This window comes from Daphnia magna, linkage group LG4 (genome assembly GCF_020631705.1).
Source record: "Daphnia magna isolate NIES linkage group LG4, ASM2063170v1.1, whole genome shotgun sequence".
Classification (NCBI taxonomy): Eukaryota; Metazoa; Arthropoda; class Branchiopoda; order Diplostraca; family Daphniidae; genus Daphnia; species Daphnia magna.
This window is the reverse complement of record NC_059185.1, coordinates 316,039-338,619: the sequence shown is the minus strand read 5'-3', so window position 1 is coordinate 338,619 and position 22,581 is coordinate 316,039. Positions and strand designations below refer to the sequence as shown.

The 22,581-nt window shown below is 42.1% G+C and overlaps 5 protein-coding genes and 1 non-coding gene across 8 annotated transcripts; 3 read left to right on the top strand and 3 right to left on the bottom strand.

The window, feature by feature from the left end:
• The first annotated feature begins 23 nt into the window (after positions 1-23).
• On the top strand, positions 24-95 carry Trnae-cuc. The gene has a single exon. It is a non-coding gene; the product is annotated as a tRNA-Glu (tRNA).
• A 246-nt stretch (positions 96-341) lies between these two features.
• On the top strand, positions 342-11,745 carry LOC116935214 (lysosomal-trafficking regulator). Its single transcript, XM_032942561.2, is given in 18 exon segments — positions 342-771; positions 835-902; positions 1,339-1,498; positions 1,568-2,183; positions 2,256-3,502; positions 3,504-4,067; positions 4,069-4,533; positions 4,600-5,521; positions 5,589-6,223; positions 6,288-6,683; positions 6,741-7,473; positions 7,537-8,269; positions 8,336-9,488; positions 9,558-9,746; positions 9,821-9,989; positions 10,058-11,011; positions 11,076-11,325; positions 11,388-11,745. Coding segments are annotated over 18 exon segments (9,516 nt in total). The 5' UTR covers positions 342-711; the 3' UTR covers positions 11,590-11,745.
• A 28-nt stretch (positions 11,746-11,773) lies between these two features.
• LOC116935223 (protein max) lies at positions 11,774-13,064 on the bottom strand. Of its 2 annotated transcripts, XM_032942572.2 has the most exons (6): positions 12,926-13,064; positions 12,731-12,855; positions 12,595-12,645; positions 12,411-12,518; positions 12,225-12,366; positions 11,774-12,164 (listed from the first exon to the last, which is right to left on the bottom strand). In XM_032942572.2, exons 2-6 carry the CDS (start codon positions 12,791-12,793, stop codon positions 12,013-12,015), a joined length of 516 nt encoding a protein of 171 aa, XP_032798463.1. In that variant the 5' UTR covers positions 12,794-12,855; positions 12,926-13,064; the 3' UTR covers positions 11,774-12,012. The 2 variants fall into 2 exon arrangements, with proteins under 2 accessions (XP_032798463.1, XP_032798464.1); XM_032942573.2 differs by having other exon boundaries at positions 12,225-12,348; positions 12,731-13,037.
• A 50-nt stretch (positions 13,065-13,114) lies between these two features.
• On the top strand, positions 13,115-15,037 carry LOC116935222. 2 transcript variants are annotated; one of them, XM_032942571.2, is made up of 4 exons: positions 13,115-14,245; positions 14,330-14,393; positions 14,475-14,702; positions 14,770-15,037. In XM_032942571.2, exons 2-4 carry the CDS (start codon positions 14,364-14,366, stop codon positions 14,971-14,973), a joined length of 462 nt encoding a protein of 153 aa, XP_032798462.1. In that variant the 5' UTR covers positions 13,115-14,245; positions 14,330-14,363; the 3' UTR covers positions 14,974-15,037. The 2 variants fall into 2 exon arrangements, with proteins under 2 accessions (XP_032798462.1, XP_032798461.1); XM_032942570.2 differs by having other exon boundaries at positions 13,116-14,245; positions 14,330-14,702.
• A 671-nt stretch (positions 15,038-15,708) lies between these two features.
• On the bottom strand, positions 15,709-17,016 carry LOC116935218. The gene is made up of 4 exons (XM_032942565.2): positions 16,960-17,016; positions 16,675-16,884; positions 16,245-16,606; positions 15,709-16,179 (listed from the first exon to the last, which is right to left on the bottom strand). The coding sequence occupies exons 2-4, from the start codon at positions 16,882-16,884 to the stop codon at positions 15,882-15,884; spliced, it is 870 nt and encodes a 289-aa protein (XP_032798456.2). The 5' UTR covers positions 16,960-17,016; the 3' UTR covers positions 15,709-15,881.
• A 1,743-nt stretch (positions 17,017-18,759) lies between these two features.
• LOC116935219 lies at positions 18,760-21,874 on the bottom strand. The gene is made up of 8 exons (XM_045171893.1): positions 21,769-21,874; positions 21,472-21,684; positions 21,024-21,412; positions 20,701-20,956; positions 19,886-20,002; positions 19,617-19,820; positions 19,246-19,562; positions 18,760-19,182 (listed from the first exon to the last, which is right to left on the bottom strand). Exons 2-8 carry the CDS (start codon positions 21,682-21,684, stop codon positions 18,912-18,914), a joined length of 1,767 nt encoding a protein of 588 aa, XP_045027828.1. The 5' UTR covers positions 21,769-21,874; the 3' UTR covers positions 18,760-18,911.
• Between the last annotated feature and the right edge of the window lie 707 nt (positions 21,875-22,581).

Here is a 22,581-nt window from a genome sequence, read left to right as displayed (position 1 = left end):
ATATCTTACAGGCTGATGAAGTATCCCATATTGTCTAGTGGTTAGGATACCCGGCTCTCACCCGGGAGGCCCGGGTTCAATTCCCGGTATGGGAAACCCTTTTACCTACTTTTCAGCAGGTGTGTTTCTGGCATTAAATTTCCTAATTTCTTTGCGTTTTTGAAATCTCCTTTCTGTTTGTAGAATGACGCTCCGGTCGTCATACCCTTATCATTATAGTATGATTAACTTAGTCACATAAACCTGCACCCCATTCTTCTGGAATGGGAAACGTAGTTCCTATTTTGGTGGATAGGTAGCCCTTTGGTCAATTTAAACTATTGTCGTATGCAGCGCGCCACTCTAAGTCAGTAGTCAACATACAGCCGGGTGATGTAGGCATACAGCTGTTTTGTGTCTCGAACATAGTTTTGGCCACCTCGAAGCTCACCTAGACTTTTGTGTTTTGGTGTGTTTCGTCAAATTGATTGTCGTACTCGTGTCAGTGTCAGAATTGTAAAGCACTTATTGTACTCGGGAGAGAGATTTACGGAGACACGTGGGCTTATCGATTCTAGGAAAAGCAACACATCTGTAATGAAATGAACTTGGCCGTGTAGTGATAATGTTTTGACCTCCTTGACCTTGTTCAGTTTTTGTGCTCCGTTTCCCAAGAAGTCGGTGCAAAATTACTCCTCTGTTGCTGTCGTAGGGTTTTGCCTGTGAAACAACATGGAAAAACGATTGTACGTCGCGTGGAATAATTTTGCGAAGCACGAGCTTAGTTGCCCGGTAAGTAATATAGGTCTGTTTGACAAATTAATCCTCTAATTCTCTATTTTGTGCGTCACACAGAAACGTTGCCAATGGCTTGACGTGTTCCTGTGTCTGGCGTTGAAACATCAAGAATTCCGCTTCTCTCAGTAAGTTGAAATAAAACTCTTTTCAAACAACTTCCTGTTTGGCTTCCTTGTTCTAAAACATTGATGGGGCTTCAAACGAATCGAGCAACCGGATCAGTTTCTGTTACTGTGACTCACTGCCTGCTGTCCACCTGAGCTAACCCTGAGAACCAATCCAATTGTGTCACGTGACACGTCTGTTTGTCCTTTCTATATTCCACTATGCTCTAGTGAGGATTTCCGCAGAACCCAGATATTCATAGTCGTCAGGCAAAAAGAAAAAAAAAAACACACGAAATAATAGTAATAATAGTTCCAAAGTTAGCCTGTCTATCCTCTGCTGTCCTTAGAGAATAAGATAATGGAGCCTGTGGGCGCGTCTTATCGCACTCCGCAGATCCTTCTCTTGGTTTTAATCCTCGCGAGAATAAATTTTCTGTAAATAAATTTATTGCAGATTTTTCCGTGGTATGTCCAGCGTTTTGATAGAGCAGCTGCTGTATGACATGAGCCGGATTAGCAGCTCAGTGAGGGGCGGAGAAAAAGAGAAATTGACATACTGCCTCCGTCGCAGAGGATGGCTTCTCTTGCACGCCTTATCATCCTCCAATTTAAGGGTATTTTTAATAATCCAATTTACTTATAATTCATTTTTAAAACATTTAAACGCCAATCATGGCATTTAGAGTTTAGTTGGGGTTGCTGATTTGGCAGATCTTTTGATTAATTTGTACGGAGTTCAAACCGAGGAAGAACCACCGGTTATTGAGGATCAGACACTGTGGCCCCTCACAGATCTTGGTACAGTTGTCACCCGTAGTGACCTGAAGAACGTAAAAAAGCCACGACGAAAGCAATTGAGACGTGGTGGCCGGTTAGATGACATCAGAATTACCAGCTTAAAAGACTGTGTCGATGGGATAGTCAAAATCCAGCTGTCGGATCGTTGCTGCCGTCCAGAAGACGATGACTTGGAAGAAGTGACTGCGTGGAATGAAAAAGCGGAGCTTCCTTGTTTGGCCGCAAAATCCTTCAACCATTTGGCACTGTCACTTTTAGAACAACTAGTGGGGCATCACGGAGATTATCGCCTGAAATCCTCGCGCTGTCTAGATCACCGAGTCATGACATTTGCCTTACAACGCCTGCAACCTGGAATGCCTTCCGAAGAGCAAAGAAGGTTGTTTCGCTTGATCCTTCGTTGCATGGTCTCCATAGTCCAACACCACCGACCTTTACAGGCCGAAGACGTCATACATCTATTGATTGAAATTGCAGACGCAAGTCAACCCAATTTTGCTGGTAAACTACCTCTTCCTCAATTTTGTTTTATTTTTTTTTTCCATTTAACTAACTCTAGGATTGCGTTTTTAGCTGATGTGATAGAGGGCCTCGTACGGTTTTTTGCTTCAGTTCATCCAATCGACGATGACGCACTTTTTCACCAATGGCTCAACAATTTCCACAGTCAAACTTGCATGAAGTTGATCATTGATATGGCGATATCAGAATCCCAAGACCTTTCATGGCTTCCTCTCATTGGAACAATAATTGGCAATGTTTCATGTCGCAGTTCAAAAACACCTTTCCATCATCACCATGTTTTCGGACAGGCCCTAGTCGACCCGGACCAACTTGGCCGTGAATCGTGCTCGATCTCATCTCTTTTCTACATTCTCCTTCAATTATATCAAATCGGCAATGAAAATGTCCGAAAGCTGGTCTTAAAAGCCATCGTTTCTGGAGGGCATCCGTGTTGTTGTCTACCTCCTGATATTATTTATCAGGTTTTGTTCAAACGAGTTGTAGAAGTGCCCGAATTCCTTGACGTGTTGGAGGTGGTCTTCCGCAGCACAGGTTTTGCATCCGCTCCAATTTCAATAATCGATTACCAGTGCCACTTTTGTCGTTACAATGGCGGCCAAGAACTGGAAAGATGCCGTCAAATGGGAGTTTACGCCTCCACGGAGTCTCTTAGCAAGTCATGCTGGAACATGGTATTACCGGACCCGTGGCGTTCGTTCGATTTCTACACTGAATATATTTCGACGCGCATAAAACAACCCTTCACGCTGTCCATGGTGAAGCACATTCATCGATTGATCGATGTTGCAACGACTCAAGTAAAATCAGAAATATTTGCCCGCGTGTTTTATCCGATCCTGACGCTACCCACATCGTTTGGAACAGCAGACACGTCCAATCGCTCTTCGATAGCTGGGCAGATTACGGAAGCTTGTTGGCAAATGACGGCAAATTTAGTTCGGCAACGGAGCATATGCGAACTTTTCCTAAGTTCTAACGGACTAGAATTATTGCTCGATTTGTGCAGGTCGCCGGAATGGTCTTGGAACGTCGCACGAGTCCTTCAATCGATGATTGACATCCAATGCCAGTCCAACGATGAAGTGGATCTAATTGAAAACGTTGACATCAAATTGACGGGAATGGGCGAGGCTACTGCATTAGCGATTTTGGAACATTTGCTCGTACATCACATGTCTTACATTTTGCGCAGTTTGGAGAGCCAAGCGACACCGGCCGATAATTGGGGCATTGAAATCCCAGAACTGAAAACAGCGACCGACACCGTTGGATCATTTGATTCTGTCTGGGTGAATCCACCTGAAAAATTTGGATCATTTACCTGGAAATCTGAAAACCGCATCCGCCTTATGGGAAACGACTGTCCGTTTGTTTGTTCACAACCGAGCATTTTCTTCGTGGTTTAGTAGTCACCCCTTCGTCAAGTGGATTGAACTCATCCTTCCGGCTATTTGTCGTTACTTGTCAAACCCTCTTGCTCCTCATTGGGCGCTGTATGCTGATCTACTCGAACTCTTTCTCACTTTATCCCTGCTCTCCAGTTCTCCAAATTCAGAACATCGATTGAAAAGTATGCTGGAACAATTTTCTCCGCAGCGGAAGCTGTCAGTTGTTTACGAAATTCTGCTGCGATGCTCCACTTTGGAGCGCTGGGTCAACCCGGAAAATCCCGTCCGTTCAACCGAATTGGAACCAACTGTGACCACGACATTATCCGACGGATACGAAGCAGATACGGAACCGGTGACGTTGGAACCAGTTACGTCGCATCATCGGTCGATTTATCTTTTTTTCCCCGCCATTCTTCCGCAATTGTTGCTCAATTTTTCGAATTGGCTATCACAAACGACGGCCGACGACGGAAGAAGCGTTGCTGTTCCAGGATTTTCTTACGGCCTTCCAACGGATGGCATCGATTTGCTCACATCCACCGACAGCCACTATCCTGAGTAATCAGGGATTTCTAACGATTCTCCTCAAGAAATTGAAGCCAATCCTGATCGGTAGTGAATCGTCTGGTATCCGTCAGCAAGTGATAGGGATGATCAGCTGCCTTGGTAATCAAAGAATCACACCCGGAGAATTGCAATTGCTCATTGATATGTTAAAAGAAGAAAACCCACCTTGGAAAGATCTCCTTCCCGTGTTTCTGCATCTGATTCAAACCGATGGCTACCGACCGACATATACGTTAAGTTTTCCTGGCCTTAAATTGATTGATGAAGACAACGAAAATTCATTGCATCTGAGTAGCGGCTCGATTGGATCGTTCGTCCAAGTAAACGACATTCGATCGGAAATTTACACCTTGACGAAACACGCTATGGTATAACAATACAAAAGATTTCTTTAAGAATGGTAAAATATTTAAATTTTATTTTATTTTAATTAGGAACTTGGACGCGTTCATGAAATCAAAGGAATAGGATCTGCTTGGAAGTGCGCTGCGATATTTCTTCCCGTTTTGACCGATAACAGTTGGAACATGCAAACGGATGGGCTGTCGCTCTCAACGTGGCTTCTGTTATCAGAAGCTCCTCGTCGAAAAGGCCCGAGATTCTCAAATCCTGAATGGAGACCGGATCTACAAGATTGCACTGCAAGTTTCCCATGGGAAGATCCCAACAACGGCCGTGACCTGCACCTTTTCTCGATGGGTACCAGGAGTTTCTTAATCGAGTTCTGGGCTGATCCAGGCGCTGACAACACTCTTCTTGTCCGTCTTAGCCAGTCGACACATTCTCAAAGCCAGGCATTGGCCACGCAGACGTTAGATTTGAAAATTCCGTCTGGACGGTGGAACCATTTGGCGGTTAGTTGTCGCCAAAGATCTTCCGCCAATGGCTACCATCGAGTAGTGCACATCCAGGTGTATTTAAACGGATATCAATCGGCCAGTTTAGATCTCAAAGTGCCTCTTAGTCCGATGAAACGCTTGGGTAATTCTCATTCATTCCTCTTACTCGGAATCGCTTCCGTGTCGAAAGTCAAGTCAAAGAAGACGATCCCATCGTGGCAACTAGGGAATGCTACACTTTACAAAGGCGAGCTGCTGTCGGCCGAATTAGCATTTCTTTTGATGGCATTGGGCCCGAACGGTGGCATATTTCTGGCCACCTGTCAAGATGGTCAGACAAGACCAAATTTCCCTCGTTTCCTTCATTCAAAATTAACTGACCATCTACAAGACTGGGACCGGCTTTTAGAATGGAACAAAATGATGGATAGTTTGCAGTCTAACTTATTATTGACATACTCGGCCCACAAACCCGAATCGGTGTTTATTTACCCTTACATTATCTCGCCGACGGCCGGTAAGTAACATTGAATTAACTGAAATTGTTACAATATTGAACAACTATTCGTTTTCCATGTAAACAGGGATCTTTGGCTCAATTATGCCAAGTGGTTGCGTCTTCAACGCCATTTCCAATGATCCTCGTAGCAGTCAACAACCACCTATAGCCCTTTCAGTGGCCGTGGCTGCACCACTAACGGCCCATTATCATATGGGCATTCACGCTGCGATGAAGCAGCTCGGTGGTTATCCAGTTCTACTTTTTCTTTTGGGGCATTGCATCGAGTCAAAGTCTGATTATCAGGCCCAGTCGTTGGAAATTTTGTTGCATTGGCTGCGTTCAGATGCGCAAGAGGCACATCTGTTTGCAGCCAAACGCGGTTATTGGATGCTCCAGCATGTTTTTGAAGCTGATAGATGCCGACCAGGAAGAGACTTTGCGGCAGTTCTGCTGAATCTCAGCTGTTCTAGTCCGGTCGTCACCAAAAATCCTAGTCATCATTGCGATGCCGTTATAGTTGATCCTCATCTTCTATCCTTCACCATTCAATGCTGGAAGCATTGGCAGAGATTCCGTGATTCTCCAGACGGAAGCACGCTTGATTTAGTGCTGCATGCCCTTCAGCATCTTTTACGCGACAATCATCGTTATCGAGATTTCAACGTCAAGCAAATGGAACGTGCTGGAATCATGGAACTTCTACTCCATTTGGCTAGGGTAAGTTATTGAATTATGCTCAGAATCCTGCACATGTCTAATCCCTTATGTTTGGCACTTACAGGAATCTTCTCTCTACGAAGATTGCATTCCTCTTACAGATCATCAAGCCATCATGATTGCGGATCTGGTAGAAGGATTGATTGGATCGCCACCCAGCGTCAGTAACCTGATTATCATAGTCGATTACCTGCTCCTACTTCATCCAGCCGAACAAACGTATTGCCCCACCAATTCGGCTGGATTTTCCTACTATTTCCTTCTCACAGCCAGAGATGCTGGTGTCAATGTATTCCATCCGAGGAATTGGAAATTACCAGAAGGTTACGAAACTTATGCTCCAGAGTCTGCCATCCCACAACCGATGAATGCCAACCAGCTTGGTTCAGCCCTTCGTGATGTCATTGTCAAGTGGTCTGCTGGGGAAAAACAATGCTACGAAAATATTCCGAATAGTCAAGTATTACCTTTGAAAGATTCTTACATGAGTGTTACAAGAGCAAAAGTTGTCCTTTAGACGGTCGAATCCCTGCCGGAAGTCAGCAGTTCTAGCAATTTAAGCACCTGCACCCGGGATGAAGCGGATACTACACTAAGTCTGCATCTATTGAGAGTCTTGATCGCCTGCATCCGTGTCCTCCCAGACTCAATGGTCAAGCAAGTTGCAAGCAGCATCATTCGAACTGATACGTTGGTGACATTGGCGCGACATAAACGCGATAAGATGCGAGCGGGGGCAATTCGACTGTTACAAGCTATATTGTCACGCAGCGAAGAAGAAGAGCAAAACTTTATTAAGCAATCAGGACTACTACTTTTGGCTAACCAATTACAGCCTTATGCCGCAACGGCCCCGGTAGTAGAATCCTGTGTAAGTCTGTGTGTTGGCGTCGATGTCATCCTTGAACAGGTGTTGGATCCATTTGCCATCTGGCCAGAGAACCCGACCCCACTTCAACTACAATCAACCATACTATTATTAAGTTTGTTACCAAACGCGGCTCTTGATCCGGCCCTGTTTCATCAGCTCGCCACACTGGTTCGGACTCTGGCAACGAGATCCAATCATATTCTCAAGTTCCTGTTGGATTTCGGTCTGGTTGAAACTATGGGCAAGTCCATAGTCGCTTTGGCACATGCAACAAAGACCAGTCCAGGGGATATTTTGGAACAGCGCGAAGACGAAATCCTTTTAGAAGCCATACACCGGATACTAATACTCGTTGCCACTCGGACCGTCACTGCTTCGGGTAAACACGTCGTGTTATTGGTAGATTAAGGCATAACTTTGAATTTGTTTCTTTTTTCCTTAGGAACTGTTCCATGGACAGCCTTCCAGGACATAATACAATTATTCCACTACATGGAACGAGTGGAAAGTGGCCGCTGCGGATTCAAATCACGTTGCGTGCGAATGCTACACGAAAGCTGTTGCGTTTTGTTGAAACAAGCTATCCAGGCGATTCAGCATCGAGTTGAATTTCACAAAATTGGCAGATTACAACATCAGCTTTTTGCATTCCAACCCGGAACGTCGCATTTTCAACATGTTTCCGACAAAGTGCTCAACGCTGTACTCCCGGTTTCCATCAACCGCAAGATGAAGTTGGATAAACAGCTCAGTCATTCGGAGATATTGGAACGATTCAAATTCCTTCTGGTGAAAGCGGTAGATCACATCACACTCAACACAGAGCAAAACACGTCCACCGTAGAGGTAGCGTTCAGTCAAGATTTGTTTGTAACACTTGTCCGAGGTGTTTCATCCATTCTGGAGCGGCCGAAATCCAACGGTTTCCGTCACCTCTCCAACGATGCCTTCACGGACTGGCCACATTATTACGCTCCGGATTCGAGCGACCTTGTCCGCACCCTGTACTGGAACAGCCGGCAAACGATGAAAACCCAATTGAATCGACTAGTTCTTTTCTTGTCAAGTCCAATCCAGTCTGCAACAATGCTTCAGTTTGTCGTTAAAACACTGTATGACGACCCTCATTACGAAGAACTCTTTAAATTGGCTAATCCCGATGAACCAGATTTCACGTGAGTTTAGATTTATAGTTTAAGTAACTTTTTATTGGAAATTTATAAATGATTTCTATTTTTAGGAAACACACTGGATACATATTTATGTCATTTCTTGCATTCACGGAAATTCACCGATAACGTTGAGCACACGACATTGATCAAAATCCATTGCATTAGTCGTTGTTTGGTGGGATCACACCAGTCAAGGCGATGCCAAGTCCTGGATCCAGTCCAGTTAAAGGAGCAATTTGAGATAGACCGAGGCATTTGGTGGAGAACTCAAGAAGAGGCGCAAATTCGCATCCTGTCGCGATATGACGCACTCGTTAGGCAGACGGCAGATGTTGCAGCCAAGTGGACGACGGTAGCAGTTGATACGCAAAACAATATCCGTCGTCTCTTCTTGAATCGTTTGCGGCGCGATCATGGATCCAAAGTGCTGGCTGCAGGAGGGTGGGTCGAACTTGTCGACCAAATGACTCACCAGAGAGCTGCGTGGCATTTCGCCAAATCGTACCTTCGCGGATGGGAATTGGACCCGATCGAAGGATATCAGCGGATGCATCTTCGCTTGAGAAGAGCAGCACTAAACGTTGATGCCAAATATCTTTTGGAACGTTCTCATTCTTTGTTGGAGCCCGAAAAACGACCTCAACCATTGGAATCCATCTTGCGAATGTCCACTGTCAAATCTGTTGATGATGTCATCGGTCATGATGACGAAAAGGTTCTACGAGCAATCAGCTGTTGGCTAGTCACGACAACAGCCGAAATAATGGGCGAATTAATTCTTACCGAGAAGTGGATGACGTTTCTTTCTCCGGAATCTAACCAGTTCTTTTCGTGCACCAAATATGAAGATGTTCGTGAAATACTGACCCGTCGTTTCCAGCTTCAAGAGAGGGCACTAGAACTATTCATGTGTGATAATCGCACCCAATTCTTAGTATTCAACAGCTTGGATGAACGAAATGCTACTCAGCGAGAGTTGAGCGAATTGTGCCACAAATTGATTCCGTCCGAAAGTCTGGCCGACGTGACGCAACTGTGGCGCGAAAGCCAAATCACCAACTTTGAGTATCTCGTCTTCCTCAATAAATTTGCTGGCCGATCCTACAACGATTTGATGCAGTATCCTATTTTCCCGTTTGTTTTGGCTGACTACGAATCGCCACTGCTGGATCTGAAGGATCCGCATATTTACCGCAACTTTAAAAAACCGATGGCTGTCCAGGTAATATTGTGAAATTTATTTTATACTCTGCTTTTTATTTTAAATACTTATCTTTTTACTGTAAAACAGAATGAGAGTCGCGATTCGCATTATATTGAAAACTACAACTACCTCAAAAGGGATTTTGAAAATAGGCCTGAAGGGTCTGGACCGAACTTTGGCCCGTTTCATTATGGATCTTTGTACTCCAATCCTGGCATAGTTCTTCATTTTCTCGTGCGATTGCCACCCTTCACCAAACTCTTGATGGAATATCAAGTTAGTTTTTCTGTTTATTCGTAAAAAGCAATTTTTTTAAAATAAATATTTTACGTTTGTTTTCCGTGATAAAGGATCGAAACTTTGACGTCCCTGACCGTTCTTTTCATTCAATTGGGACGTCATGGCGCCTGGCCAGCTCCGATTCAACAACTGACGTTAAAGAGTTAATTCCAGAATTTTTTTATCTACCCGAATTTCTAGTCAACTCTCTTGGGTTCGATTTCGGAATGCAACAATGTGGTTAGGACTTCGATAGTACGTTATGATAACATTGCTTCATTGAAGTATGTAATTGTTTTTTGTTTTAGGTGATCCAGTGGATGATGTCCAGCTTCCACCCTGGAGTCTGGGGAAGCCACGTCTTTTTATTCAAATCCATAGGCAGGCTCTTGAATCGAGTTGGGTTCGGGACCATCTCCATCATTGGATTGATTTGATTTTCGGCTTCAAGCAAACAGGACCAGCCGCGATAGAGTCCATCAACGTTTTTCATCCTTCAACATACGCCGGATTTGATACTACCGAGGGACTGAATGACGACCCGATCGAACGGAACGCGAAGCTAACTATGATTCGATCGTATGGTCAGGTGCCTCGCCAGCTTTTCCGCCTGCCGCATCCGATGAGCATCCAGCCCCTGAACGCTAAATCCATTCGCAGAAGCCGCAATCTTTTGCCATCTGTCGATCACTTGCAATGGGGTTGTTACGTGGGGTCGCCGTCCTGTCAGGATCCCGTGTTGAAGCATAAAGAATCCTTTGCTATTCCAGTCCATTCCTTCCTCCCGCTGCGCACGGGAGATACCTACTCTTTAGGCCCTTTCACCACCGCCATTCTATCGCATTCCTACGACAAGGATTCCTTCCTTGGACGTCCGACAGGCATCTTAGGTGTCGCACTGATTTCTTGGGGTCAATCTGACGGAATTGTGCGTATAAAGATCCGGAAAGACGAACCTGTAAAGCCTCTTTTCCAATCAGAAGCGCATGATAGCGTGATTTTGTGCTCAACTTTACCGGATTACAACAAGATCTGGGTTGTCTATCGTTCCGGAATCATGCGTGTCTATCCCTTTCTATTTGATCCACTAAAACCTCATTTTGAATTGACTGGACCACCGACAATTCTTTCGGGTCACGTTGGACCTCTCCAGCAGCTTGTCCTTTGTTCGGCATTTAGCCTTGCCGTTTCAAGTGGAAGTGATGGATCGATTATCCTTTGGGACCTTCATTCCTTGAAGTTTATCCGCCAACTTACTCCAGGTAAAACTAATGTCTAACACTAGTGATAAACGACTGAAACAACAGAATTTAAAATCTTGTATAGGTCTTTCTAACGATCGCAAGGACGTAATACTACCAATTTCCCAATTGGCCGTCAGTCGGAATACAGCCGACATTGCATGCGCTGTCAATCTTGACGACCAACAGTCTCGACTGGAATTGAGGTCAGTCAATGGGCATTTGATCGGCATGACAACAACAAATCCTCTCATCACGGCATTGTGTTTCTCCTCTGCCCCTGAGGGAATTTCGATAAATGTAGTAGCTGCTGGGCTATCCAACGGTCGAATTCGGTAATTCCATAATTTTTTGTCTGTGATTATGTTCCTACATTTTTCTATAATTTTCAATTCAGATTGTGGGATACCTGGACTCTAAATGTCGTACGAGACATCATTACTGACTCCTCGTTGTCGATAGTCAGTTTGACTTATTCAAGCACGTCACAGCATTTACTAGCCGCTAGAAACGATGGTTCTCTGCTAGCTTGGGAAAGTCCGCATAACAACAAAAAATCGCCTCGCTTCCCACCCTTTATCAATTTAACTTTGCAATGAATATTATTCAAACCCCGTAGATCTGATCTAAACGTGATTCTAGATAGATTTCCATGATTTTAAAGAAGCTTAAGAGGCTCTGTCGAAAACAAGTTTTATAAATTTAGCTTTACGATATTATATGGAAATCTGAATATACGAATATACTTACGATAATGTATCAACACATTTCTTACGTGGCACCTAGTTTTAACGGATTTTTTTTCTTTATTGGCTCGAACTAAGCACATAACAAATTTAGCCCCACTATCACTCACAGCTTATTGGTGTCGCGAGTGAATTGAAGCAATGGTTGGGTGGGGTCGAAAAGTACGAAAAGGAGTCGGACGAATCATGACTCACGACACAAATGGCGATTTCTAGGTCGCAGAAGGTACAGAACACACATAGTCGATATGAAGCACATCAATAATTTAAGCCAGATCAGACTGATGTTTTCATTTTTTTGTTAGATCGTTTGCCTTTAGTGCTGTTTTCTCTATCAGAGCCTTCTGAATCTTCCTGGTACTTTCCAGCCTCTCCTTGGGCATGCATATCCCCCACGCCAAGCATTTTGGCTTTCTCCAAGGAGCGGACTGAAAACCACAAGCCAATGTTAGTCCTCTTATTAGGAGTACACACACAAAAAGCCATACTTTGAGTTTGAAGAACTTCATTTTGCCTTTTGAGATCATCAATATCCTGTTGGTGGGCGGCATTTTTCCGTCTCATAAACTGTATGTAATCAGCTGCCTTCTTCAGTATTTGAGCCCGGCTGGCCTGAAACCGAGAGCCATCCTACAATTTTATTAAGTGAGACATGCTCGACACTTAAGTTTTACTTTTTCTCCTTGTAATGAGGGAACTGAGTCACGGAGTCCACTAAAGCTATCCTTGATATGGTCTCTCCGCTTTCTTTCCAGGGCATTATGGTGGGCTCTCTTGTCAACCTGTTCATCAATCCAAACAAAACAGACATGAAGAAGCAGAAGAAAATACATAAAACAGATGTAAATAACAACTAACTTGTTGGGAATACTGGCCTGAGCCACGTGAGTAACCACCTCCATCCTCTTCCTGCAGCAGATATCAGCAACAAGGTATGAAAAAAAGGTAACATGAAACAGATGTCTATAAGACAAACCATTTTCCATGTACTTACATCACTTTCGATATCTATATCTCGCTCGTCATCACTCATCGAAGGGGACACAGCATACGACATGGTCGTAATCAAGCCAGGCGAACTTGGAGCACCAAGATAGTTCCAATTTCAGAAACCAATTACTAAGGTTGGTAGAAAGGATTACACACTCTAAACACAACAACTGTACTTCAAGGTGATCGAGATAAGAACCTGCGATTTGCTTCGAAGTAGATTTCTCTTTGTATAAACACGTCACGAGTATGGGCAAAGTATTACATTCACGAGACTAAGCAGCAAGTGAGTAGCGCATAGTGTTGATTTCCAACGCATTGCGACGTTGCCGATAATCCTTATTAAGCAAAAAAATAAATAAAAAAAAACAAAAACTATTTGCCGACAAATGCAGACAATAACACAGCGTCATCACTGTCGCTCTGCATTCTCCCTTGGCTCGGTACTTAAGTTGAAACTTGTATATCTCCCAGCAATTACATCAATAGAAAAGCCACCACGCAAATGGCTATGGGAAAATGGCATTTGATAAGCAAATAGAAATAAATGGAAACCCCTTCGCTGTGCTGTTCTAAATTGAAACAGAAAGTGAAATCTAGCCTCACAACGTGACTACGCAGTTTGGCTGAAGGGAATTTGTGCTGCAATGTTTTTCTCAACCAACCAACATCAATTACTAAGAAAATGAAGCTTCATGACGGAAGAGTCGAAAATATGCAATTTTCAATGACAAGCGGCTAACCAACTGGTAGGATGCAGTCGAAACAAAAATATTCCACATTCCGTCGCCATGTTCGATGTCCATTCTCCACCCGAAGAGGGAAAAAGAAAAGAAAAAAGAAGGTAATCTAAACATTCAAGACTCTTCGATGACCTTCACATCGCATTAACGTTCTCAGCATCAAAAAAGAAATATTGGATTTAATAAGCTGCCGCGAAAAGTAAAACTACTACCTTATTCCATTGATGAAGGTTGTTTCTATCACGCACGTGGACTCGATACGCCCACCATGGCCAATAGGGCTATGAATAAAAATAATTTCAAACCGAATATTTAAACCGTGAAGTGGATGACTGGAACCCGAGGCTCTTTTTTTCGATTACAAAAAAACCGGATTCTCTTCCTAAGGTCAGCAATGAAGCAAGATACTCGTTATAATGCGATTCTTAGCGTTTTTAGGGGCTTCTTCGTGAAAACCGGACTGTTGAAGGTTGGGTGTGCCCGAATGACTCTCCTCTTTTGTCCATGAGATGATATCCCTGATGCAAAAAAAAAAACTCGGATTGAAGATTAATCGCAGCAGTCCTTTAAGCAAAAAAGGGGGAAAAGAATCGCTTGAGTTTTCCTCTTCAGACAACGTGCCTGCTAGTATGAACTTGACGCCGTACAAGTTGGTTGTGTAACGTTCATCGGCTGTTTTGTTGGGCGCCTTTGACATTTATTTTTGCACATTTCTCTAAGGATTTTTGTGACTTTCTGAGAAGAACAGCACACCAACTAAGGATTAAATTAGAGAGGTAAAATTTAAATTTTATTAATATCGCAAAACCAAACAGAGCTAACCTTCGCATAATGACATTGAAACTCGTTTGGATCCACAGTTCTCTGTCTTAGTGCGTTGACGGGAAAGTGAAGATGACTGAAACGGATTACAATGACCTACTGGTGATGTCGGATCATCCTAATCCAAAGCAACAAAAGATAATTAAACAAGTAATCGACTGGTTTTACGGTCATGATGCACAGGGAAAACCCAATAGGGATTGGAGTAAACGTCTCGTACGACCAAGAGCACGGCTGGAGCCTTTAGCAACCACAACAGAATATGCCACGCAGTACGATACAAGCATTCCGTTATTACCATCATCCGCCAGGATTCCCTACCCTTTCATAATACTGGGGGGCGTTCTAATCCTCGGCGTATTATACCTTCTACTTTTTCTCATCATTGATCGTTTACGGTGTTGCCGCAAGGTATCATTTATCTCAATTTTGCTTCTCGAAAATTGCATTTTTTAATTAAAAACTTCCATTTTAACAGGAGGCAGCTGGCCGGAAGAATACAACTACAGAGCGACTGGCAAGGAGGCAAACTCAGGATGGGTTGTATTCCGTCGAAGATGACTCACTGGGTTCCGGTAACGTCCGTCCTTCTTCCAAGGTTTCCGAGTTGCATGATGCACCACCTCCGTCGTACGAAGATGCCATTCTTGCGAGCCAACAACAAACAACCCCAGCCAAATGAACTAACCATCGTGCATAGAGACCAATAGTGGAATGTTGAATATACCTATTTCTTAAAATTGAAATGCCAACGACCATCCTGAAATAGTTCGTGTTTTAGACTAACCAGTTTAGTGTCATGGTCATACCAAATATAGCGTTATATTGCCAGATTGGTGATTGAGCGCGTGCAATCGTAAAAGCTTTGTCTATAAAGGTGCAGTCTACGTCTACGTGACTCTTCAAATGTGGTTTAACATGCTTCGGGGGAAGGAGTGATGAAACAAGCAGTATTGCAATTTGACATGAAACTAACACTGATAAAATGTAAAGAGTCAATGATCTTGGCCTTTTTCCATGAAATCAGAAAAAAGGCCTTCCTTTTTTCTGTATAAGATTCGCAAATCGTGAGGAGAATCGATGCCATCCTTGAAAACGTACATTCCTTTCAACTATTTCCTTTATTTTTCACTATTTAGTTGCTCTTGCATCTGGGTTTGTGATTACATGAACGCAAAAATCGTTGGTGTTGGTATGGTAATAAATCAGTGAATGGAAATCAAGAGGCCAAAGGTTACTAATACAGTCTTTGTGGCTGCACCATAACAGGCATTCATATAACATGTATCTTGTCACAAGGTTCATCAAATTCCTTGTATTTACGTGAAAAGCCAATCAGAAAACAAACAAAAAAGGAATCAAAAATGGAAAGCGACTGTTTAGAACCACAGGAAGGACTACTGAAAACTGGCAACAGTTATGCGTTAAATGTGTATTTAAATGTCAAGGTCGAAAAATGGTACTTATTCAGTGCAAGACCGAAAGAGTTAAATATCGTAATAGATAGATTCGAATTTTAAAAAAAGAATATAATTAAATTAAAACATCCAAGTAAAAGGTGTTGTCATATTTCATTTCGCCTCATGCTGGTTAGCAGACGATATAGCCAGTAGGAAGACAGAGAACCAGACCGTCAGCAGCAATGGCAACTGTCTTGGTAACTGTCGTGGACGTAAACATGTAGGATGTTAATGTTGTGGACGCCAACGAATAAGTGTTTAAAAATCGTGGGTCTCTCATCTGTTTCAGCCACGAGACGGATCCCGAAAGATCAGCTGAGGAGGCAAGACCTTTCGATGAAGCGATGTCGTGCTGAAAAGCCTGATCAGACGACATTTGGCGATGTTCGCGGGTGACTTCCAACGATGGAACAGTGGTAGGGATCACTCTGCAATTAGAAAATGTATGATGCTAACATTTCTAATTGATTGAATACCAAAAATATATACGTACTGTTGTGTTTCAGAGGGAACAATGGCGAATTGCAAGTCTGCTGGACTGGGTGAATCTTCGAGCAAATCTCGTTTACGACGACAGGCTGTAGTTTTTGCAGCATCATCTAGAAATTTAACTGCTGCAATGCAAGACTGAACGCTGGTGAGGGTCACAGACGAGGTAAGAGTGAAAGAAGCTGTCGTTGTTTTAAAGTATGTCAAATAGCTCAACAATAATCGTTCGTCATTCTGTGGCCGTTTCACTAACGCTGGTCTGCGTTGACGAAATTCGTTGAATCTCGACTGAACGTCCGAATTCTCCTCTTCGTCAAAGTAATCTTGATATTCTGTTGTAGCCAAGCTAGTGTCTAATTCGTCATTCTAAAGAAAGTTTTAAGTGAACAAGTTTCACAGATCTGCCCATGCATGTACCATTGCATTGTTGGTACCTGCGAGTAAGTGACGGGTCTGGTTGGTCGGAACACGCGATAATCGGGGATGTCATCTTGGACATTGTAGTAACTCTCCTGGTAATTGTTGACGAAGGGTTGCTGCGCGTAATTGTACGGCGTCCACCAAAGTCTTTCACGTCTTTGCTGGAATTGTTGATCAGAAAAAGCCACCAAGAAGACAGACAGGAAAATCAAAGCTAGCTTCATCTAGGGATCATAAATCAAAATTTCGAGTTAAACCATTAGAGAAAAAAGACAACCGAGTTGAGTCTTGACGTCTACCTTATTGGTGGATGTGTTAAGCGAGTTGGTTCCCTTGCAACTAACGTCGGTTGATTCGGAAACACTGAAAGAGATAGGTTTTTATACATCCCCATGCCTGCAATTATTTTTGTTTTTTTACTGTTCTCTTGAATGGTGAGAAATCGCTTAAAAGTACCATGTTTTTAGTGTCTGTTTAATATTACCTCCCTATTTTTCTTGTCGGCGTGGCCTGGCCGTGCCAAAAGGACAAGTTGGCTCTTTTTACGATTACAAATGAAAGAGCATTCCACCCCTCCCCCTCTGAAATTAGTGAAGAGAAGAAATAGTTTAAAAAAATATGTCCGACAGTTTGAAAAATGTCTTCCTTTTGTGTTCCTTTACTGCTGCCTCGTTTGATTGGATGGTATTCTTACAAACGGACGTGCAACACAAAGCAATTCCTCCGCCTGGGATTAATTGTAAAAACTTTATCGTTCAGTCACATGTTGACTTGATGAAAGAACACCATCCTATTCAAACAGGTAAGAGTGCTGTTCCAATGTAGGACCCTAGGTCTTCTATGCAATGAAGTTCTCTAAGATTTATGGACATATTACGTCATTGTAAGGATGACAAGAACGTCGTGTAAAGGCTTAGATTGGTGTGGGTGAACGACCGCATGAAAAAAATTTAAAACGTGGATAGGCCAATTGAGCGATTCTTGCATATAGAGTTTGAAATTACGGAACTTTTTTATTACTTTTTTTTTTGGCCATGAATATTACATCCACTTTTATGTTGATTACTGGAAAAATCCTAACATTTAAAGAAAAATTTATGAAACTAACTGCCTTTTTTAAACGAACTCATGACTTGGGGGTGGTACCCCCCCCTTTTTTTTTGTTTAATTTGATTCTTTGTTTCTGAAACTCGATTTAACGTTTTCCTAAAGTTTTACCGGGGCAAAGATTTACCGTAACCGATCTTGTCAGATGCCAGTCGATGTAGTCACTGGGATGTGTTGTAGTTACTCTCATTAACTTTAACCATGCAAAACGTAAAAAAAGTGGCACATCCATTTGGCATGGAACAAAACAAGATCGGAGACCGTATAATCTATTATCAAATATAGGACAGTTTTATCATTAGAAAAGGGAAAATCCGAAGTTGTTTTGGCTCATTCAAGTTTTATCCAGTAATTAGCAATGCACTCTCGTGGAAAGTTGTTTGTCGAAATTAGGTGATCAAGTAGAAGAAATAGTTTATTCTTTTGATGTTTCCTTAATCAAAGGAGGACGGTAGTCGGGTTGAGATAAGAGCTGTTTGGCATACTTTTTGTAGGGACAGAATGCGCCGTGAATTCGTTCCAATTTGTGTAGTCCTCACATTTGGTTGATATTCTACATAACGTTTTGCAGATTTACAATTTTGAACTGCGTTACAAATATCACGACTTTTCTTTATGGGTAGCAATCATGTCTTCAGGCGCCGAGCCTTGTTAATCACGGTATTAATCGTTAAATGTAAAATGTAAAATTAGAAAAGAACCAAAAAATATTTGCAGTTCGTGATTCTTAATCAGAAATAGCAATTTTTTGCTTTTTAAAAATTGGTTTATTTTATCCCTGTCATAAAAATGCGCTGGATCCGGGGTGAAGGCATCGCATACAAACGACATAGAGTTATAAAAAAGCCGTAAAAGAGACACTAATTCTCGAGGTGCGAAAAAAACCCAAACTATTGAGCTATGTTTGTAAGGCATTTCCTTATGACATAAATTAATTGTTGGTACTTGAACAAGGTGATGCTTTTTGCAGAACAAAATGTTAAAAAACAATAAAGTATTTAAATGTTTATTTAAATATAGCGAGAATATTACCCAAAAAATTGGAAGTTTTGTGGTATTACATTTAGAGAACATAACAAATGCGGTCAAAGAGCTTCAACGGGTTGGGAAAAATTGTTTTTGCATTTATGGGTGTAACAATTTTTTAGCAAATGACCCAACCTGATGGAAGGCATTCAACCTCACCATCCCCTGCGACGGCAACTGTTTTTGTAGAGGTGGTTGATGTGATGGAGTACGTGGTTATTGTTGTAGATGCCACCGAGTAAAATTTGAAAAATCGTTTCCCTCTCAAATGTTTTTCTGTTGAAATGGATCCTGAAATTTCACCAGACGATAAGTAATCGCTTTGATCGTAAGAAACTTGGCGATTTTCTCGGTTGAGGCCCAGTGATAGCAAAGCAGTCGGCATCACACTAGAAATTTACGTAGATCGTTTTAAGTTTTAAATCGAACTGAATTTTAACAATGGAACTTACTGTTCTTTTATTTTCGAGGGAATGATGGGGAATTGGGTGGACTCTGGGCCGGGCAAAAGATCAAGTATTTCCCTTTTGCGACGACATGCTTTTGTTTTGGCAGCATCGTCTAAAAATTTCGCAGCTGCGATGCAAGACTGAATACTTGTGAAACTCAAAGACGAAGTGACAGTAAACGTGGCTGTTTTTGCGTAATTCACGAAAAATCGTTCTTGTGGCCGATATTGATTCTTCGGTCGTGAAAGACTTAGTTCTTTTGTCCTTGACTGAACATCTAGAGAATCTTGAAAGTCCGTTGCTGTGCGGTGGACTTCACTCTAAAGATCAGGTCAATTTGGCTCACCTTATACTGCGAAATGTTTTCTTTTTACCTGTAAATACGGGATGGGCCTCATGGGTCTGTATTGCCGGAAGAATTGCATTTCATCTTGGACGGGATCGTAGTAAATCGGCTGGTAGTTGATGATGCGCTCCGCAGAGAAATAGGGGGACCACCAAAGCTTTTCCCTTTGCTGTTGGAATTGTTGATTAGTGATGACCACCGCAGCAAATATGAAAATCAAAGCTAACTTCATCTGTAACGAAAATGGATAGAATGCGTTTTACACTGACGTTCAAGGATTGCCAAGTCAATATTTACCTTTGCAGATTGAAGAACGGACGAGGAACTTGTCTTTCCTTCCACTGAAGTCGAATGATTCCGTTCACAAACACTAGTTCGCTTTTTATACAGATCCGTGACTGTAAATTTCCATGTCTATTTCTTTCGTATCATTTCGAATATTCAGGGTTCATGTCTGTTATTTAAGCTTAAAAAAGGCCCTTAGTAAGTGCTTTTTTTTTTGAAGAAAAAAAAACATAGATGAGCGAACGACGATAAAGATATGGAAATTTACACTTGCAGTTCAAAAAACCTCTTATATTTTTTACGTCTGTCTTTGATGTGTCCATATGATAGGGTAGAGCATTCGATCCTGAAAGACAAAAAATAATTGTTTATTAGACTTCGCTTCTTCCGACAAAGTTAACCGTGAGGAAGTAATAGCTTTCGTGTATCGGGGACATCTGGCAACGACTGACACTTGAAAAAAATAAAATAAAAATGCCCCTTAAATTTCACGAAATCCCTTTTTAATTATCGTTCATCAAAACCTTGTTGTTGTACAGTGTTCTACACAGTTTTTTTTTTTTTTTTTACAGCTGTAGGAGTCGTAAAATTCCAACGATACGGAAATGTTTCATAGGCAAACTAACCGGTTGAAATGATATCAGTGATTCATAAATTCATGTAAATGGTTCAGCGATTCACCGATTGTGTATTTCTTGTTTTAGATATCATAGTTTTGAAAAAGATAGTATAACAACAGGGATTGCTAAAGCTAAAGAATTAAATAACGCGCATATTGGTAGAAAAGTTCGGCGAAAGAAAACCGAAGGGCCATTGTTGCTAGTCTAGCAAACAATGTAGCCAGACGGCAAGCATTCTACTTCTCCGTCACCTGCCACGGCGACGGTTTTCGTCACCGTTGTTGACAGAATCGAAAAGGTAGTAACAGTTGTAGAAGTCACGGAATATTTGAAGAATCGTCTTTCTCTCAAATTTTGCGCGGCAGATATCGATCCTGAAAGCTCTCCGACAGACACGTTGTCGTCAAACGAATCTACTTGGTCTCCGTTCAGTTCCAGTGATGGGACGGCAGTTGGTGTCACTCTAGAAATCGTAATCAGCCAGCAGGCTGGAATAAAAAACGAAAAATGAAATAAATAACGTTTCTTACTGCTGTGTCTGAGAGGGAACAATGGCGAATTGCAAGTCTTCAGGATGAGGCACGTTGTCGAGGATCTCTCTTTTACGACGACAGGCTTTGGTTTTGGCAGCGTCATCCAAAAATTTAACTGCCGCAATGCAGGACTGAATGCTGGTCAGGCTCAATGATGACGTTACAGTGAACGTTGCCGTTTTAGTCAACAGACTAGCAACGTTTGTGTAGTAGTTGATGAAGAATCTGGGATTCGGTATAGCGACTCTATTGGGCAAATTCGGTCGGTAGCGAACTCCCGGTACTCTGTTCCTCGACTCAGTGATTGGAAATTCGTCTTCCGCAATGTCTTCGGTAAAATCATTTGAATAGTCGACGTCCATGTAGCTGGGATTCAACTGTGCGTTCTGAAAAGTAAATGGCAGTGTTACTAGAATAATTCTTGGATTAACTGGCTTCTACTCACGTTAGTTGTTAGGTAGGGCCTTGATGGCCTGACCTGGCGGAAGGATGGTGTATTTTCCGGGAAAGTGTTGTAATAAATATGCTGATAGCTGGACACCGTTGGTTGTGGTGAGTAATAGGAAGGCAACCACCATGGCCTTCCCATGTGTTGTTGTTGGAATTGTTGATGAGTAATAGCCACCAGGGCTGATAGGAAAATCAAAGCGAATTTCATCTGTAAAGTAGAATTTCATTTTCCTATCAAATCATACTAAGCGAAAAGGAAGTTCCAGTACACTAAATTTCCTATTGTACTTACCTTTTGAAGAAGTGTTGGGCAAGTTCTCTTTGCTGCTACTAAAGTCGTTTGATGCAAAGCTTCTTATATACCCTGCAACTCCGGGTACGTCGTTTCTAAAAATAACGATTCTTCTAGCGCGAGAGGTCATTTGCGTCTGATTTTTTTCTTCTTCTTCCTTAATCGTGTAATTCTTTTGATTATATATATATATATTTTTTTTTTTTTGGCTTTTCCCGGTTTTGATAGATCTTTAATGACAGTATTTTTCAAATAAAGGACAAAAAATCCAAGATTGCCAAGTAGAATAGCTTTACGAGCAATTTGGATACTTTTGGAAGTTTACGATCTCTTTTTATTTCTTCGCTGGTTGTCTACATGTGTAACCTAATAAGTTGCACGGAAAAGCTTTATGCCGTTTTTTTATTAGTTCCATTTTCGCTGAATGAGGTAGAAATACCACGTGTCATTGTATAACGAAAAGGATAGTAGAATGTCTTTGTTTTTAAAAGATGAAGTGTTTCGCTTCGAGTTCATTGTCTTTTGTTCAGCCATCCACGTCAATAACTCGAAAATGCCTCCTTTTTTAATTGTTATGTTTTAAGCCACATGTTTCTCATCAGTGTCTAAAGGGGCCGTCTTTTATTATCGAGTTATGGAAGACTTTGCCACGATTGCGTGTTTTCTAGATTACTTTCCTGAAAATTCACCAAGTTTAAACTCCTCAGAGACAACGTGTAAGGAACAGGATGTGAATTTCCGTGATCAGGCCCATCACCTTGATCTCCGAACCGTCTTCTTTTGAAAAAGAAAAAAACAAAAATTCATGTTGTA